Here is a 21,678-nt window from a genome sequence, read left to right as displayed (position 1 = left end):
TCTACATAATATTATACAACTGTTTAAAATAGCTTAAATAAAATGGGCTCGTTAAGTAATTAAATGTCACGTGATTTCCTCCCTTTCTACGACCCTATGACATAACCACTTGGACGGACAGTAGATAGTATGTCTGAGTAATTTTATCTTTTCGGATCGGGCAGAAGTGAAGATTGAATTTACAGTACGTAAGGAACTCTTTTATAGGGTAGGTACAGAATTATTTCAACATGAGATACTAGTACGAAGAACGAAACTGGTAATTGGGATTAGGTACAATAGTCTATAGTGCGATAATATGCAGAAAATAACTGAAGCCTGCATCGAAATGAACGGCCACCATTTAAAACAAAATGTGTTTAAATATCCATATTATGATTATTTTTCAATTTAACTTCATTCCCTGCTGTAGACAGTATAATATACACTGCATAATGAATACGTCCACATGGACAGCTCAGATCGTGAGTAAAAACACTCATTATTAATACTGCACTGTATTTTGATTAAACAAAAGCCTAATGAAAATTATCAAACTTAAAAGCGCGATATTTCCTAGTTTACGTAAATGGATGAACTACTTTTCTTCCCTCCTATACCTAGTAAAGTGATTTGTTTGTACATTACGCCAATATCATCGAACTCTAGTCGTGGAAGGGGGTAGCAAACGGCGTTGATCCAGAGGTATAACCAAGTTAATATTAACCCTTTCCAGCCCAAATTAAATTGAAAATTAAAATAAATATTTTGACATGAAGGAGAATCGCTGCCCGATAGTGTTTTGTTTCGGGATTTCAGGAGTGCCAGCTATCTTAAAAATAACTAAGAATATGGCTATGATAACATATGGAGTCATTTGGCATTTTACATGCATTCTCAGAGCAGGTAAAGTGTATGATGCCATATGGAATCATTGGGCTGGAAAGGGTTAAAAATGTTAGTAAAAATAAACTGATGTCCCTATACATGTTTTAAAATGGCAAATCTTTAGCAATACGAAACATAGTCTTTGACAGATATTTTTCAAATCTTTTCTTATAAAGTATTGAATTGGAAGAAAAATTTAATCGTGTTCAAGCAGTCTAAAATCACCTCGAAAAACCAGCCTGAGTTCTTTGCATCCTAAAACTCGAGCTCAGTTTCTTATTAAAACATCTGTCAATCTTATCCTTTGTGTGTCAGTAAATACGCACAACGGGTTTACAATAGCCTATTACTCAGAGTTGTATAACCGAACAACACCGGCTTAGTGGTTCCACAATTAGCAGCTTCGTCACAATAGTATAAAAGTGGTTTCGAACATTTGACGCGTGGCTCGGGTCGAAGTCCGACCTTGTTTCACTGACTTCGCTCTGCATGTGTGCAGATGAACGTGAGCCAAGAGGAGTACGCGCGGATGTACGGCGTGTACCTGCGCAGTGTGGAGGAGAATCGACGCCGGCGCCAGAAGGAGCAGCAGCACGAGCACCTCGGCGTCACGGCGCAGAGGTTCTATAGCTTCACCCACGACGGTGAGTATCGGTGCAGCGCTCCGCCCGCCAGCACGCTCGCTTGCTTTCGTAGTCTGCCTCCCAACAGGGACTGAATTTTGAAACTTCTACGGTCTTACTAATAAACCGTGTACAGTTTTTATACGAGACTTCTGCAGAGTTGAGACAGAAAACGTTACTAATAAACCTTGCATAAGCGACGGATGTATAAACAGTCTGCAACTATACAATGGGAATTGCTTTGCAGTAGTTGTATACATGAAACCCCTTGTTTAAACGTTGTATATAGAGAAAAAAATGGCCGCCTCTCTAACAGCTGTTCGTATCGACTGTCATTTTATGATAGATGCACAGTCTACTATATACAGTTGCGAGCTCGATATGTACTAAAAATGCAAACATGGGTAGTTGCCCACCACTAGGATGGCTACTATCGCCTCATCATCGCAGATCTCTCTCCTAGCAGACTACAAAATATGTTATACTTTCGTTGTCGTGTTCTTTTGGAAAAATTAACACCTTCCTTCCATTATTGAAATATTAAATGCATAAAGTTAATTTATTATTTTAATTAAGTATATTAAATTCCACCATAAACTCGAAGATACCTGCAAGAAATAAGTTAATATAATTTTTGTTTGTGCAAAACGAACTGAAATTTACAATAATCGCTTCACTCATTCAAGATTATGGCGATAATTAACTATGGAACCAATAAATATTAATTTGCATTACCCTTTACAACAATAATAATGGAAATATGAATTAATGGAGTAACTTATGTGTACCGGTACTTGTAGTGTAGGCTTACGTAGTTAACAAAGTGGGATGAGGTTAAGCAATAATAATCACACCAGAATTGGAAATAAAACGTGATTAATAAATTTTATTGTAACAGACTTTTTGTACGTCTCTAGTAAAGTAACAAATAAAAATAACAACAAAATTAACAGCTATAATTAAAAACATATCCTTTGAAAAAAATAGGCCTAAGCAATAATAATCTCACCAGAATTGAAAATAAAACGTGATCAATAAATTTCATTAAAACGAACTTAATTTTTCTACGTCTTTAATAAAATAACACATAAAAATAATAACAAAATTAATAGCTACAATTAAAAATATATCCTCTGAAAAAAAAAGTAGACCTAACCTTTATTTCTCTGGAAATTTAGCAGCCTAAGTGACAGAACTTTAACCGGTATCTAATGTCCTTTCGGTTAGACTGAAACATTTCATTGTGAAATTTAAGGATATAATGTATTCTAACAGTCACAAAGAACTTCAAAATTAAGAGTTTTGTTTCTGCACAGCATTCTTGTGGAAACCCAGGAACCTTTCTGAATCTTTCGGAAATCGGACAAAGGATAACTCTGGCCTCTTTCTCTTACTGTTGCTACAATTTATAGCACTACAAACATCTCCTCCTTGTCCCATATTATTAGTCCAATTATTATATTTTAGCCATTAACATTTTCATTACAACCAATAACGAACATTTCACAAGCATCAATGTGAAATACGCAACGAGCTAGCACTCGATAGAAATACGACACAGTCCAAAGTCGACCATGGACAGTCTATTGTTTCTAGTTGCTAACCGCTTGGAGCGCTTTATCACGAGATTTGCAAAAAAACACCTCAAGCTTCGCGACTGTATATAGTACACTGTGGTTGTATATAGAGAAAAAAATGGCCGCCTCTCTAACAGCTGTTCGTATCGACTGTCATTTTATGATAGATGCCTTGTAACCACAGAAGAACATACCAAAGAGCACAGCATAAGTAGAATAATATTGCTGTAGCTTGTACTCTTTGACCAAAATATAGTGTGTAATCGATGAGAGCCAGTTGTACTATCGATACTTAACACGGCACACTAGAGCGCTCTACCGGATGCAATAGAGAATCTCAGATATTCTATTACCGTTTGTAATTAAGTAATGACGAAACTATGACGTAGCTGCGTTAACAGTTGTACTGTTATACACGATGTATGTTGTGATTATTAGTAAGGAATTTACATACGACTTATAAACGAGCTACTCATTGTATAAGTATAAGACAGTTAAACGTCTGTATATAGAGTTTTTATTAGTAAGACCGCTAAAGATTTTGATCAATTGCTTTCAAATTCGGTGAATTTTTGTATCTGTACATTTAAATAACAGTACCAAATTTAATGGGGCGCGGATAGCGTCGCAACTCTACAAAACCAGAAGGTCGCGGGATCGATTCCCGACGGAGTCATGGATTTTTCCAAGGATCCTAAAGGCTGGCTCACAATAAACCGGGAACGAGAACCAGAATGAAAACGAGAAGTAGAGGACGTGAATATGAAAATTTTTGATTCACAATAAACCGAGAACGTAATAATAATAATAATAATAATAATAATAATAATAATAATAATAATAATAATGTTTTATTTTCGCTGGGAGAGTTAAGGCCATAAGGCCTTCTCTTCCACTCAACCAGCCTTAATCAATACAATGCATATTTAATTTACAAATATTTACACTACACTTAAAAGGTTCTCAGTTTTAAAAACTAGTAGACTACATATTTATTTAAATTTAGATAAACCTATAAGGTAAAGTAGTAACTTAATTTATGAGCTAATTTAATTCAATCAATTATAATTAATTTAATATTTGAGATAGCTAATAAAATGATGAAAATTAATTTAATATAAGCTTACCTCTGGGAGCAACAGTAACAAATATAAATGATACTCGGGAGGAAATTACACACAAAATTAATATGGGAAATGCCTGTTATTATTCGGTTGAGAAATTTTTATCATCCAGTCTGCTGTCGAAAAATCTGAAAGTTAGAATTTATAAAACAGTTATATTACCGGTTGTTCTTTATGGTTGTGAAACCTGGACTCTCACTTTGAGAGAGGAACACAGACTACGGGTGCTTGAGAATAAGATTCTTAGGAGAATATTTGGGGCTAAGAGGGATGAAGTTACAGGAGAATGGAGAAAGTTACACAACACAGAACTGCACGCATTGTATTCTTCACCTGACATAATTAGGAACATTAAATCCAGACGTTTGAGATGGGCAGGGCATGTAGCACGTATGGGCGAATCCAGAAATGCATATAGAGTGTTAGTTGGGAGGCCGGAGGGGAAAAGACCTTTAGGGAGGCCGAGACGTAGATGGGAAGATAATATTAAAATGGATTTGAGGGAGGTGGGATATGATGGTAGAGAATGGATTAAATTTGCTCAGGATAGGGACCAATGGCGGGCTTATGTGAGGGCGGCAATGAACCTCCGGGTTCCTTAAAAGCCAGTAAGTAAGTAACCTTACTAGGACTATGTTACAGGGAGAAAAAAAAAATATATATATATATCTAAAACATATTTCTATAATGAGAATATTAATGTAATTGCCATTAGAGGTTTTGTAAGTCTATTTAGAGAAATTAATGATAATAATAAGAATGGACAGATGTTAGTTTCATTATAAGTAACAAATATTAATCAGCAATTAATCTGTTAAGTAAGAATTTATGTAATTTTGACCTAAATGAAGTTATTGTCCAACGTAGATGCGCATCGATATGTATGTCAATAACTATATGTAAAGTCGATATTACGGATTCTGCTGTTATTTGTGTATAATTGACCAATGGCGTTCTCTCATGAGTACAAGGCAGCCAACATAAACGCAGGTTAACTACCTTCGAAATTTCAACCGAAACATTTCATTAGGTACGGTACTATAAATATGACCATGCATTTTTATTATCACAACCTATTTTAAGCCTACCATAACGCAAAATAATTAGAGAAGAAACATTTGTAATAGAACAAAAATGAACACAACACTAGTTGTTATTGAATTGAAGCGTGAATATGTAGTGTGTAATACAACCAATACAGTAATAAAATATGATTCGCTTCCGATCGGTGTTCAAAGATGCAGCTACTGAAAGCCACGTATTCTCCTTCATTTTCTCATCTTTATACGAGGCGCGCCGCTAATCGTAAATGTGAGGATTTCAATATTAGAATCTCATCAAATAAAACTTGCTCCATGAGGCACAGCACAGAACAAAATAATGCATAGGTTATGTCACGGTCTTCTTGCTACAAAATATACGACGACAAAATAGCTTTTAGATTGCAATAGAATGAATCTAGTGGGCTGTGATCGGAAACGTGAACGCCAAAGTTGAAACTTGGCCAACTCTTCGTTCCCGATCCTGGGCTCCGGCAAGCTTTTCGTTAATTGTGAATGCTCACATTTAAATGTATACATTTTAACAATTTTACCGTTTTCGTTTTCGTTCCGATTCTCTTTTCCGATTTATTCTGAACCAGCCTTAATCCTTTCAGCCGCACTATGGCCTTGAGGTCTACTCATCCTGTAACGGAAATGAGTACCAGGGGCATTTCCTTGGGGGTAAAGATGGCGGGGACGTAGGATTCAAGTCCACACCTGTGGAGTAACGGTTAGCGCGTCTGACCGCGAAACCAGGTGGCCCGGGTTCGAATACGGGCCGGGGAAAGTTACCTGGTTTTTCCGGGGTTTTCCCTCAACCTAACTTGAACAAACGCTGGGTAACTTTCAGTGTTGGACCCCGGACTCATTTCACCGAAATTATCACCTCATTCAGACGCTAAATAACCTTAGATGTTGATACAACGTCGTATAGCAACCTACTCAAATAAAATAAAAAGAGTAGGATTGACACCCCTATTGCCATTAACTTGACGATTGTCTGTAAAAGTGGGAGGGAGACTTAACCTCCCGACCCAGCCTCTGGGCCGTTCTGCCTGTCATGGGGTTGCCTTTACCTTTTATGAAACGTAATCAAATTTCATGCATTAGTTCCTTAGATAATAATTTTCAGTTATTTCAATGGTATTAAATTATGCGTGAATTCAAAACATCCCTGACGGCTTCAGAATTGGTATTGCGTATTAAAATTTTCTGTAAAGGACTTACATCACATGATTAAGAAAACTACGCATGGATTTTTATATTAGAGAACTGGTTAATGGGATATCTTTTTTTTACAGAAATCCTAATTTTGCTTGATAATTTTATTTAATTTTCAAAAGTTAAAAATTTATACGACCTTTTTATTGACTAAAAACGTAGTTTTGAGAAAACACAAGTCCACACCTGTGGAGTAACGGTCAGCGCGTCTGGCCGCGAAACCAGGTGGCCCGGGTTCGAATCCCGGTCGGGGCAAGTTACCTTGTTGAGGCTTTTTCCGGGGTTCTCCCTCAACCCAATACGAGTAAATGCTGGGTAACTTTCGGTGCTGGACCCCAGACTCATTTCACTGGCATTATCACCTTCATTTCATTCAGACGCTAAATAACCAGGGATGTTGATACAGCGACGTAAAATAACCCAATAAAAAAAGAAAACACTATTGTTAGTGTATGTGTTAGGTTTAAAGAGCTGCGCGTAGCATTTTAAAAATTGGCGCCAGATCTCTGAAAATGGCGGGCGAAGGGTAAATATAGGACAAATGTTAAATAAATGTATAAGGTAACTATTTACATATTTAAAAAAAAAAAAACAAAAAAAAAAATATTTTTGTCGTTTTGGCCAAAAACTCAGTCCTGGTGTCCCATAACACTTACGATTCGTCCTCGGTGGTGTAGCTATTACATCCTAGGTTCGCGGCTTCAGAACCGGTCGAGGACGATGGATTTCAAATGGTGATAAAATCCTTAGCATAGTTTCTTCCGAGAGGGAAGGAAGTAAAGCTTGGGAGTTCCGCGTCGTAGATTTACGGCGCGTAGGAGGACCCTGTCTCTGATAGAGGGCTCCTGGCAAAATTTATCGGCCTTTTCTTGCCCATGTTCAATCTCGGCATTTAATAAACTCTGCAATTGAAATGGTCAGTAAATAAATTACTGATACAATGTTTACAGTTTCTTTAGCGATGGGAAACGAAGAATATTACACGAGTTTGGAGAGATTAAATCTTAATACACGTTTGGGAAGTCCAAAATCTTAGACTTAAGGCCGTATTCAAGAACGTCACTTCAATTTCACTTCGTCTTGACTTCAAGTCAGAAGTTAGGTCATATAAAGTAAAGTGCTGGATCCGTATTCAGAGACGATACTTAACTTTCCGCTGAAAAAGCCAAATATAAGAAAAAAACAAGTGAATTTGGTGCTCGACGTCATCATATAATGACGTAGTGCTTCCAGGCCATAACTGCTCCATACGGGAAATGCAGAAATCATTCATTTATTGCTGGCTAGATTTCGTTTCAAATATGTTATTTTCAAAACATCCATAGAAATGGTAGGCCTAAATCAAAGAACTTACAAATATAAAGACATGACGAAAAATAAGATACCTGACACCGTTTAGCTTTCGGCAAAACAGAAATGACATGGAATTTTGAGCACAAAAATGTAATACTGGTAATAATGATTAGGCTACATTAAAATTGAATTAGAACCTTAACCACAATTTGAATAAAGTATATTACTATAAGATTATAGTAATTTTTATTCTAATATTAAAACATCATTACTATATTGTAGATAATTTTTTTCAAACTCCGTTGTTATATAAACATTCATTCATTCATTCATTCATTCATTCATTCATTCTTTTCTGCCCAACGGCAGGTCTTTCACTGCAAACCCAGCAATCTCCAGTCTTTCTTATTTTAGATCATTCTTTTAGTCCCCACATACGATCCATATATCTTAATGTCCTCTATCATTTTATATATTCTTCTGCAACCAGTGACCCAGCCAATTCATTTTTCTCCTCCTGATCAGTTTCAGCATCGTTCTTTCTTCACCTACTCTTTCTAGTACAGCTTCATTTTTATTCCGTCTGTCCATATTTACAAGTTGAGCAGTTTAAAAAAATCAAATCGTCCTTAATTGATTTTGAGATGCAAATAATACTTACTTACTTTTAAGGAACACGGAGGTTCATTGCCGCCCTCACATAAGCCCGCCATTGGTCCCTATCTGAGCAAGATTAATCCAGTCTCTTTCATCATATCTCACCACCCTCAAATCCATTTTAATATTATCTTCCCATCTACGTCTCGGCCTCCCCAAAGGCCTTTTTCCCTCCGGCCTCCCAACTAACACTCTATATGCATTTCTGGATTCGGCCATTGCAAATAATACTAGTAATAATAATAATAATAATAATAATAATAACTAACAATAAACAGGAATTAGGAACTTAAAATTCACTTTATATCTACATAATTTCGGAATAAACTAGTAACTGGAGATAAGGGTGAGGCTATTATTACCGTAAACTGGGGTAAAGAGGATCACATGTGGTAAAGTGGGTCATATGTGTATTGTTAGATAAGTCAGCGCCACATGGATCACACATGCAAAGAAAACTATTTTTAGTGGAATTTATAGAAGAAAGGTTTTCTTTGCATGTGTGATCCATGTGGCGCTGATTTATCTAAGCAATACACATATGATCCACTTTACCACATGTGATCCTCTTTACCCCAGTTTACGGTACATAGAAAAAGCTACGAATAAAAATAGCAAATAATATAACAGAAAATGTATACTCCATGAATTCTTGGGATTGTCATCTTCTAAATCCATTTCAGCCCATTGAACTTAACTTTATCTTAGTAAAGAAATATAGTTTTATTAGTTTTTGTTCAGGCAAATTGTAGCACCTAGTGAGGTGACTACTTCATTTTTACATTCATTCCTGAATGTTCTGTAAGAATCCGTTGAGTTTCAACCAATCACAGCTATATAGAACAACGCAAAATCATCACAAAATTGTATCGCATACAAATTACCGCACCTACGCGGCAGTTTTATTTTGTGGAATCGGTTGTAACCAAGTCCTCATGGAACATGTTGAACGATCGGAAGAAGGTATAGACTTTACAATAACTAAAGGCGCAAGACCTTATGAGTTTGAATGATTTTTTTTTTAATTTATTTAGCCTGTGAGAGTTTTAAAATAATTTGTTGTTTATTTATGAATGATTTTCCTGCAGCTGTATTTCAATAGCTTCTTACGTTAAGTTCATAACGTCAAAGTATTAGTGTTGCGTAATACAAATTAAATATTAATATTTCTTTCTGTGCATAAGGTAGGTCAGTTGTAACCAAGGTCTCCAGGTTAGCTGCAATTCGTGAGCGTGCCGTGACAATTTAATCTCATTGTTAGGGCCTAAACAGTGATTCATCTACTGTAAATATCTTTTATATAATTTTTAATAGTAGACCTGTACCTAAAATAACAAGTGACAGTGTTAATTCAACTCCCGGATGATGACAAAATAGTGAGGTAGGTTATTACATCTATGTGCATGTGACTGTCAACAAACCCGGGCTCGGCGAAGAACAAGCCGCTTTGAAATGTGCAGTAAAAAGTTCGTGGGTTTGCTATTGATCTTAATCTATTGTCTTAAAGGACAATCCTTATTTATTTGGCTAGCTTTCTAATACTATTCTGCATATTAGCTTATCATATTCATGAAATAGTCGAAACAAATACTACTCGTGCTACTCATTCACTATTTGTAAATCCACTCGTAGCTATACTTCTCGTGAATTCATCGCATAATAAATCGGGCTTGTGGTAGTAATACTATGACTATTACACTTTTACTCCGTCACACTACTTTTGACCAATAAAACGGTACGAAAGGACGTCTTTCAACCAATCATGGCTGCTTATCGCACAATTTTATCGCGTCCCTAGCATTTGTTTAATTTTATCGCTTCCCTAGCATTTGTTTATTTTTATCGCTACCCTAGCATTTGTTTCTTTGTTTGCCAACATTTCAAACTGCATTGGTCTGGACGTCAACAGAAAATTACAAACCACTGCAGTCGATGCACAGCAGTTTCAAATATGACTCGCATTGGCATTCAAGAACAAGAATTAATAAAGATCACTGGTCATAGCTATGCATCTTCCCTGAAACCCTATTTACAAATATATGAAGAGCACCATTCGGAAATCCTGAATAAGTTGAAGAATACACCATGTACATCAACGAGTTCCACTTCTTTTACGCACACGTCTAATATAAAACACTAACACCAACCACTAAAACATTCAAATTTAAAAATTGTACTTTCAATAATTATTGTTTCTTTTAAAATTATTCATGTTTATTTTTTATGTCATCATCGTTAATTAAAACTTTTCTTGTTTATATCATCATCCATAATTGAAACTTATCTAACACTTGTTTATATTATTTAGGTTATGTTAGTTATAGCTTCTGCTATATGATATTATGGATAGTCACGTATCAGAGATTGTTTAATACTGAGATTTATTGAAAATCATCTGTCAAGTGACGTTGATTACTGGGATCCGGATGATTGAAGTGGAATGCAAATGTTTTAATAAAAATGAAACTGAATCAACAAAGCCTTCTTGAGTACTAACCGTCCACAGAGTTCAATGAAGATTCCATAGTTAGCACAACTGATAACAAGAAAACAGCTAATCATAAAACACTACTGCCATCTAGCGTAATGTTGAGATGGTACAATAATACATTTGAAGACAGTTGTATTTTCCTAAGTCAATTAATATTTTATTGTATTGGAGTACTTCGTTACTTCTAATCTTTATATACTTTCTTCTAATCGTGTAATAGTAAATTAAATCCCACTCGAGTTTTGATTTTCTCTAGATAAATAAAAAACCTCTAGTGAGATTACTGTAGGCCTAGATATTTTGCTTGTGAACTTTTCTTTTGAACCTATGTGTACTACCCAATAAAGACTACACTATTACGTGGGAGGTTTTAGTCTGTAAAGAATTTAATTATTTCCTGATAGAGATTTCAGTTCTCTTGTTAAAATTCTTGCGGTCACGAAAATTATTTGTGTCACAAAGTAGTCCATGTTTCACATACATAGCAGAATTCCTGTACTTAAATATTTTTACATGTGTTAGTTTCTTTTTTTCCTCGTTGTACGATATTTCTCTGTAACGGCATTGATGTATTTGCTTTCAATTGTCACGTATAATTGTGTTCAGGTACGTGTGAATACGAACTCTTTGACGCTTTCCGAAGTGACGAACTCACATGCGATCACGTTTTCTGCCAGAGCGCAACATTCTCATGTTAAGTAGTTCATGGTTTCTTCATATTTTTATTTTAAAGATAGCCGTATAAGCAGACGATTAGTGGAACATCTACATGAACCGTTCCTGAATCGAACATGCTGAACAATGTCATAAATAGACGTAGAGCGTGTGAGCCTCTGGCCTCTGTTGTGTTTATGAGAGTTGAGAGCCCGCTCCGCACAGGCTAAATTTAGTCCCTCTTCCCACACAATTTGTAGGGTGAATGGAGGAATGCGTGCTCACGTGTGCAACTAGAACTTCATTCATGAAAACGCGCGCCCGTCGCTTCTGGCCGCCTAGAGGAGAGAGAGAGAATCGTGACTAAATGACAGAATCACCAGCTGACATACTGACCGAATTACACAGCTTCTTGGACGGACAGACGAAATATGTTATAGCAACGCACTTTTATTTTCACTCTATCATTCATCTAAGCATGGCATACGGGCTAGTTGGGTCTGCAGATGATGGAACTCAGCGTTAACTGAACAAAGAACTGACAATACTCGTCACTCATTTTGTATTTTTTATTGCTCGAGTTATATTCGTAATTTGATTTGCGTCCTTTGAGATAAATTTGCGTCCTTTTCTTCATTTCTTTGGTAATGAAAAGAGTTAGCTAAATTTGACCTTCAATTTATGTCATTTTGGTAGGAATGTTTGATCTTTCGAGTGGGGAAGAAAAATTTAATGCTCAGTTTTTACCTTTTCTCAATTTATTTGGTAAGGATACTTCATTTCTTTAACGAGTTAGCTAAATAAAAAAACCCTCAGTTTGTACAATTTTCGTAATTTCTTTGGCAAGGATGCTTGAATTTATGAAAAAGTTAGCAAATTTAACTCTCAGTTTGTATCGACGGTTCAGAACATCGAGTTACATTCGTAATTGGATTTGCGTCATTTGAGATAAATTTGCGTCCTTTTCTTCATTTCTTTGGTAATGAAAAGAGTTAACTAAATTTGACCTTCAATTTATGTCATTTTGGTAGGAATGTTTGATCTTTCGAGTGGGGTAGAAAAATTTAATGCTCAGTTTTTACCTTTTCTCAATTTATTTGGTAAGGATACTTCATTTCTTTAACGAGTTAGCTAAATAAAAAACCCTCAGTTTGTACAATTTTCGTAATTTCTTTGGCAAGGATGCTTGAATTTATGAAAAAGTTAGCAAATTTAACCCTCAGTATGTATCGACGGTTCAGAACATCGAGTTACATTCGTAATTGGATTTGCGTCCTTTGAGATAAATTTGCGTCCTTTTCTTCATTTCTTTGGTAATGAAAAGAGTTAACTAAACTTGACCTTCAATTTATGTCATTCTGGTAGGAATGTTTCATCTTTCGAGTTGGGTAGAAAAATTTAATGCTCAGTTTTTACCTTTTCTCAATTTATTTGGTAAGGATACTTAATTTTTTTAACGAGTTAGCTAAATAAAAAAAAGCCTCAGTTTGCACAATTTTCGTAATTTCTTTGGCAAGGATGCTTGAATTTATGAAAAAGTTAGCAAATTTAACCCTCAGTATGTGTCGACGGTTCAGAACAATACTATCGTAACTAGCAGCGTCAATAGTGGTAGTTACGATAGTACTATTCTGAACTGTAGGTATTATTTTCTTAATTCATTTGGTTAGGATACTTCATTTATTGAACGTGTTAGGAAAATAAAAACTTTAGATTGTAATTTTTCAAATTTCTTTGAAATTTCTTCACTTCTTGAACGATTTAGCTAAATGAAACTCTCAGTTTGTATCATTTTCTTATTTTTTTTTTTTTGATTAGGATACCTGAACGTATGAACAACAAGTTAGCAAATTTAACCCTCAGTATATATCGATGGTTCAGAACAATAATATCGTAACTAGCAGTACCAATAGTAGTAGTTACGATAGTATTATTCTGAACCGTACGTACCTTTTTCTTAATTCATTTGGTTAGGATACTTAATTTATTGAACGAGTTAGGAAAATAATACCCTCAGATTGTGTTGTTTCTTAATTTCTTTGATAAGGATACTTCACTTCTTGAACGAGTTGGCTAAATAAAAAACCTCAGTTTGTACAATTTTAGGGGCATAGGTCTATATTTACTATCACAACCATATGACTAAACAAGGATACAACTTTATTCAGCCATTGAACGCAAACATTTATTGTTATAAATAAATGCTTTAATATTAAATTGCTCCATCTACATAACATGTTTCAAGAATCTGATGTTACATCCTTTTTCGGGGGAGGTCTTCAATTGTGTACACGCCAGATGATGTCAGATTTTTGACGTGATGGATTCAGTCAGACCATTTGGGATTTCTATCTTTCATACATTTGCCATTATTCCGCCATCACATAATCATATTCATTTTTAGTTTACGAAGTTTGAAATATTTATTGAATAACTATCTCTGCGCATGTGCAACACGTATTTGTTGTATTTCCCGAATGAACTTAATTTTTTCCAACGTGTGTTACAAAATATGAGACACTATGCACTTAATTCTCCGTTAGAATAACTTAATTAGTAGGGTCCGGAATTTCAGGCGCTAAATGTTAGTATTATTCCTCGCTATAGTTTATAAATAAAGAAGCCAGCTCCCACTTCTTTGAGATGTCATTCCTGTCATTCAGTATTTTTCCTTGGTATCGTTAAAGGTCTTTAATCCTCTTAACCACCATTTATAAACTAGCGCACCATTTACAAGCTCCATTGTCCAGTCCTTGCTACTTTTTTTTTGTCTATTATTACAAATCGTATTCTTGTGAACTAGGCTTAAAACTCTCCTCATGGGCACTACATCTATTCATCTACACTTAGTATCACTCTTAACTTTTAGCACAAAAAAAATTCCGAGCTCTATTAATTAGGCAGTTAAAGCACTTAACCCTTTCTAACCCAAATTAAATTTACAAACAATCCATGTTGAAACAAATAGCTGCATTAGGAACAAGTTACGGGAGTGGCAACATTTGAAACAAAACTATATTGATGAAAATGTATTGAAATAGAAGTTATCCAGCAAAATTTACCTTCATATGTAACACACAAGTATATAAATGCTATAAAGTTAATTATTGCCATATGGTATCTATAGGTAAGAAAGGGTTAATGATAAAGATTTTTTATGTAATTTGATCAAATTCACAATTTGTCGAATAAAGCGAATTTATAAATTGTATATTCCATGTGAAAAGTAATGGAAAAAAGCAACTGCAAAGTTTATGTCTCTACTCCGAGATTGACACGATTGATTTAAGAGTAACTATAGGATATTGTCAGACATTTCTGTGCATTCAGGAGAGACTTTTTCAATTCTCAATATTAAGGAACCAAATTTTAGTGGGAGAAAACACAGACGCTGCAAGATCTCTAAATGACCCAAATCTTCACCATATTTCGTTTCCATTAATACTACGATTCACTATCGTCATTCAACAAATTCCTAGGAGTTTACATCTAATATAACCAATGTAAACGAAAAGCTACCTTACAAATGATTGAAAAAAAAAAACAACTAAATATATCCGTGCCATTATGAGGCATTCAGACTACGCTACAAGTCACAGCAAAACATAACCTAGAAAAGAGAGAGCATTGGAATTTTGATTACCGAAGCAAATATTTCAGGAGTTTCTTTAGTGACGCGAAGAAGTGGATTTCTGTGGACTCGGCCGAGCGCCTATCTTCCAATCTTCGACTAGCTGACATGCTAATTGGTTGCCAAGCCCGTCCCGTCTTGCCACTTCAAACAAGTTTCTGGTCTTTTCACTATTACCATGGGAAAAAGTAAATTGTGAGCGGTACAAGAAGTTACCTTGAAGAATTAGAAAGGAAATATTTGCTTAATGACATATATTGTATTTGTATTTCCTGAATTTTAAATTATCGTTTTAGTAAATTCATTCAAAACGTCGATTTTTATACTTTCGTCAATTAAATTTGAAGATATGTCTACAGTAACTGGATTAAAATGCATTCTAGCACCTTTCCAACTCGTCTATTAAATTACTGAGACACTTCAGTACAATAAAGAAAACGTCATTGTAACGTAGGTAAAGTTTATCTTATTGGTAGTGGTTGAAATTATGTAACTTATTTTGTGCGAGATCGTGCGTATTTGCTTGTTTTCCGCACAGAACCAATACGCGGTAAGTGTGAAATACCACATTCAGTATTCCCAACGTAACACACATAACAATTTCCCTCTTCTTACCGCTTAAGCGCGACATTCATTTTACTGCTTTAGGCTTTTAACATATCATTTTTAGAGACGTTTAACATAGTAATAATTATAAATTGAAAACTTACCACTGCAATTTCACCTAAATTGCAATGTTAATTATTGTTTTTAAATATTTGCAAAAATTAAGTAAAGTCTACTACTCCACGAAACTTATTGCATTCCTGATACAAGTAACATTAAGGAAGCCGTGAAAAAATCAACGAGATTCCAGATGCCGATGTTATTACTGCAATATGTTATATAAATAATATTGTTAAAATATTAAAATGAAAAATAAATCATTACATAACCTTACCGTTTGTTTTAAGTTCGCATTTATAGACTGGGGGAAAAAAAAGACAGACGTATATCACGGCCTGCTGGAGTATAGTAAACACAGAAAACATTTTACAGCAACAATGTTGAAGAAAGATATTTTGGTGTTCCGAAGTTGGCGTCATTAAACAGAAACCAACATGGAGATTTCATTGCAACTAATTATAAATTCGTCTTTCAGGTATGTAATAAACGATCTTCGAACAAAATAATGTACGATACACGAGCGGTATGTTTGTTTTCATGTTCTCGGAAATTAAAAAAGCTCAACTACGTTTCGCTTTTTCAATCTTTTCCTGGACCATGAAAACGTCAACATACCGCTCTTGTAACGTAAATTACTATTTCAGTACGCTGAGCTGGTAGAATTACTGTTCTTTATCAAACCTCATACACTAAATGTGGGCATGTGAGTGAATTATCAAGTTCACGACCTCTAACGGATACAGTTTATTAATTCTTGCCATTCCGATCAGCTATCCATCTGTGGAGAAATTACAATTATAGAATGGCTTTGTTCATCTGTTTAATTTTGTGGTTTGACGATGGATAGATAAATTACGAAATTTTGGTAGGGAAGACGCTAGTACCCCTAAACAACCGTCTGGATTTGAACCCGGACTTTCTCGCAACGCCGTCCGCTTCCCTGTTCGAGGAACATCGCCCGCCTTTGTCAATTGTGTATGTGTATGCATTTATTCACACTGCAAATGGGTATATAGGCCTACCCGGTGGCAGTAGTAACTAATTGCACTCAATAATGACAATAATAAACACAATTAACAATAAATTAATAATAATACTAATAATAATTAGTAATAATAATGTAATAATAATAATAATAATAACAGGGAGCATCCTACATTAAATGAAGCACGATCACTTCAAATAACATTTAAAGTAAATCTAATTTGTATCTTAAACCTGGAACTAAAACCCACGAGTACGATATGTTCATACCTGCACAAGTACCTTTCAGCACTACACTCATTTCGTTGGCAACTCACTCACTGCTCTGGAACTACGATACATTTTACTGATTCTATCGTGATTTCACTAACACTTCAAAAACATATTACTGTTTAAATACTTTGCACTGCCACTATAAACTATAAAGCTTCACTGACAGCAACACACTTCACTTACACAACACACTTCACTGACACAACACATTTCTTCATTGATACGACACTTCAATAACAAATATCAATCAATTACACCCTTTAAATAGTGTGTATAATATACTACCGTCTACTAGTAAAGTCCTTAAGCCTATTTTTGGTCGGAGTTACGCAATACGAGACCAGCAGCCAAAGTCCTGTTTTCGAGATACTGACCGATGATATTAATTTGGTTTTTATTAAACATTTTATGCAAGAAGTATTGTAACGTTCATACAATTACAAAAAAAAGCACAAATAATACTAAAAAAAACTGACTGATTTTTAATAACTATCCAGCAGTTCATTTAATATTGCAAAATAAATAAATAAATAAATAAATAAATAAATAAATAAATAAATAAATAAATAAATAAATAAATAAAGAAATAAATAAATAAAGAAATAAATGTTATGCAATAAACGAATTTTGATTATAAATAGCAGCAAAATGCATATATCCCATTCTTGATTTTTTTCGAGTTAAATAATACAGTGGAGTCCCTCCGTTGGAAACCTCTGTTATGGAAACTTCTAATTTGGAAAGCTAGCTGACTCCGACCACTACAGGAATACCACTCAAAACATTACTGATAAGACGATCGCTTTGCCCATGCTCGACGTTGACATCAAAACATACAGTAAAGAAGAAGAAAGAAATGTATTTAAACTTATACATGAAAACATTAGAAACTTAAAAAAGAATTACTTTAGCATCTAAATATGTACACATACAAATATAAGGAGAGGGTTTTTTAGTAACACATACAAATATAAGAGTAAATAATTACAGTGGTAACTCCTCTAAATAAAATAATTGTTTTAAGGTTAACGATAAAAATATTTTTAAGTTATTTAGACTGATACCACTTCATAATACATTTACTCAGACAAAAAATTAAGTTGAAACTTGTAGGGCATCTACTGCGTGTTGCATCCAACGCTCAGAGACAAGTATGTACAGTGTTTGTACTCACCATATTGTGTACACCACGCTCTCTGTCTACCAGTCACCAAGTTCATCGTTCGGCATTGGTTACATCGACTAGGTAGGGGCGGGCACAGAAGACCAATAATGTACAGTACGTACAAACATATCAAATTACCTTTGATTGGCTAATAGTTTTTACACCCATTTATAAAAAACGAAGTGACTCCACTGTACAGTCAACAACAGATCTGTGTAAAGAACTCATTTTTTTTTTTCAAATTGTCGGTTGATCTATTGTTGCGTTACTCCGTCTAATTGCTAGTTGCCAGTTACTTGCCAAATGTGTTTTTGGTCGTCACGTATGGAACACACTGAGATATATTGCCATTCATTATCTGGAGATGAAGGGTCCAGGAAGGATACTGGTCATTTTGAATCCAGCCTTACTTACACATTTGACACGTGCCTTTTGAAGTATTACGCAATGTCGTGAGAGTCCATCATTGAGAAACAACAGCTGTTAGAAGGGCGGCCATTTTTCTGTATACAACGCTTAAACAGGGGATTTCGTGTATTATAACTACAAGTGTATAGTTACACGCTGTTTATACATCCATCGCTTATGCATGGTTTCTTAATAACGTTTTCTGTCCCAACTCTGCCTAAGTGTCATATAAAAACTATACTTACTTACTGGCTTTTAAGGAACTCGGAGGTTCATTGCCGCCCTCACATAAGCCCGCCATTGGTCCCTATCCTGAGCAAAATTAATCCATTCTCTATCATCATATCCCACCTCCCTGAAATCCATTTTAATATTATCTTCCCATCTACGTCTCGGCCTCCCTAAAGGTCTTTTTCCCTCCGGCCTCCCAACTAACACTCTGTATGCATTTCTGGATTCGCCCATACGTGCTACATGCCCTACCCATCTCAAACGTCTGGATTTAATGTTCCTAATTACGTCAGGTGAAGAATACAATGCGTGCAGTTCTGTGTTGTGTAACTTTCTCCATTCTCCTGTAACTTCATCCCTCTTAGCCCCAAATATTTTCCTAAGAACCTTATTCTCAAACACCCTTAATCTCTGTTCCTCTCTCAAAGTGAGAGTCCAAATTTCACAACCATAAAAAACAACCGGTAATGTAACTGTTTTATAAATTCTAACTTTCAGATTTTTCGACAGCAGACTGGATGATAAAAGTTTCTCAACCGAATAATAACAGGCATTTCCCATATTTATTCTGTGTTTAGTTTCCTCCCGAGTATCATTTATATTTGTTACTGTTGCCCCCAGATATTTGAACTTCTCCACCTCTTCAAAAGATAAATTTCCGATTTTTATATTTCCATTTCGTACAATATTCTCGTCACGGGACATAATCATTTACTTAGTCTTTTCGGGATTTACTTCCAAACCTATCTCTTTACTTACTTCCAGTAAAATTCCCGTGTTTTCCCTAATCGTCTGTGGATTTTCTCCTAACATATTCACGTCATCCGCATAGACAAGCAGCTGATGTAACCCGTTCAATTCCAAACCCTCTCTGTTATCCTGAACTTTCCTAATGGCATACTCTAGAGCAAAGTTAAAAAGTAAAGGTGATAGTGCATCTCCTTGCTTTAGCCCACAGTGAATTGGAAATGCATCTGACAGAAACTGACCTATACGAACTCTGCTGTACGTTTCACTGAGACACATATACACGCTTTATTAGTAGGACCGTTAGTGTTTAGTTATTTTATACACAAGCAAATGGACTTTTGAATACAATATATAATATCATGATTTATCTGCACTGTAGACTAATGATATTCTATCCGTCTCGAAGACAAGAGCTTCAAATTAACGAGTGTGAAATGACATCGTGTCTTTCTTTGATTTACTCTGCAGACTTATCAACTAAGATTTACTTCACATAGCAGACATTATGACCAAAGTGCTGCAAATCAGACTACATTTCGCACAAATAAGACAGAACGTTCCTTCTAAGAGGTAGAAGGAGACATCCGATAAGTTAACCACTGACCCACGCTGCGACCTCTTCCGACGTCATGCGTTGCCTCTCAGAATATAATGCACCAAAGTGTTCATGTGGTGTCAAAGTGCATCACTGCCGATTGCGAGTTGAACTTTCGATTTCCTTTCTGAAACAAACACCATGTGAATGCAGCCACTGTAACATTAACTGAACGGCATTCCTACTGGCTATTTGTTGCTTTTCTTTTCTTCGCCTTCGAAGACTTTTCTTACGCTCTTTGGGAAACTTTTCAGCAATTATATGCTAATCAATTGGCTGCTATTTATTTTATGTCCACAGACGTCGAGGATTTCCCTCCTATTACGTAACCGACGACTCTAGTAAATGAAATGTGCAAGGACTTTATAGCCAAGTTGTGAATTCCTTCTCATGAATATGCACTGCGCCATAAAGCTGTTTGTACAAAATATCAAGTGTTATGATACCGGTAGTGATATCTGCAGAAGTAATAATGACGATGATCTTATTAACTGATAATAGATAATGAGGTAAGTATTGTTATTCAAACGTAAGTTTAATCTTTCAGTTGGTATTATCTTTTCTAATTTGAGTTTACTCAAAATACGGAAATAATATATTTTACATATTTTATTCGTTTCTTACCTTATAATCACTCGTAGTATATAAAATTGGATTCAAGGATTTCGCCCTCATCGAGAAATAACTTATTGCCTGCATATTTATTTTCGCGTGGGAACGGAATTCCTCCTTAACTACTGGACAGATTTCGTTCATATTCAGTACCATAGAGTCAATTTAACCGGAAATGATGTGTACAATACCGGTATTTTAGTACAAAATAGTAGGTCTATTTTGCGATACAAGTTTTGAAAATAGAATTTTATTTTTTGAATATGGATAACCGATCCTTGTTGGTAGCTACTATAGTCGGACCATCGGATCTGTGCCCCCGTCAGATATGCGAACTGAACTCTAATTCCTTCTCAGCCTCGGTAATTCATTTCTCTCCCTGCATTCCTATCTCTCTCTTTTCTACCTCTCTCCCTTTCTGTCCCCCACTACTCACAATTTTGGCCTTCTTGCGGGACAGTTTACAATATCTGCACTTGCAGTCCAGTATTGTCAACTCAACATGAATACTGTAGCACGGAGTGGCGAAAGAAATATTAAGTACGTAATAGCATTTTGCGATGAAGAGAAACAAACAGGTCAATATCTGTTTCCTATAAATCAGGCAACGAAAAGAGCAACTGATATCACAGGTGAGGCTTATTTTATTTCAAATGATTATGTATTAAAATTATTTACTTAACTAATACTAATAATACAACATTTTATGTAATTTATATAGACAGGTCAGAACTCCTAATAAAGAAAATCAGGAGAGATGGAGTCTGTGCAGGAGATGAAAAGCTAGAATCACCAGAGAAGAACAGACCGAGG

At 35.3% G+C, this 21,678-nt stretch overlaps 1 protein-coding gene across 1 annotated transcript in view; it reads left to right on the top strand.

Annotated features, from left to right (window-relative positions):
• Positions 1 to 21,678, top strand: part of mav (maverick) — a 77,023-nt gene that overhangs the window by 30,233 nt on the left and 25,112 nt on the right. Inside the window, exon 2 of the mRNA XM_069837090.1 lies at positions 1,367 to 1,511. Within this exon, the coding sequence (XP_069693191.1) occupies positions 1,367 to 1,511 (145 nt within the window). The remainder of the gene's footprint in view (positions 1 to 1,366; positions 1,512 to 21,678) is intronic.

This window comes from Periplaneta americana, chromosome 10 (assembly GCF_040183065.1).
Source record: "Periplaneta americana isolate PAMFEO1 chromosome 10, P.americana_PAMFEO1_priV1, whole genome shotgun sequence".
Classification (NCBI taxonomy): domain Eukaryota; kingdom Metazoa; phylum Arthropoda; class Insecta; order Blattodea; family Blattidae; genus Periplaneta; species Periplaneta americana.
The sequence above is the reverse complement of the archived record's forward strand: the minus strand, read 5'-3'. Positions and strand labels throughout refer to the sequence as shown.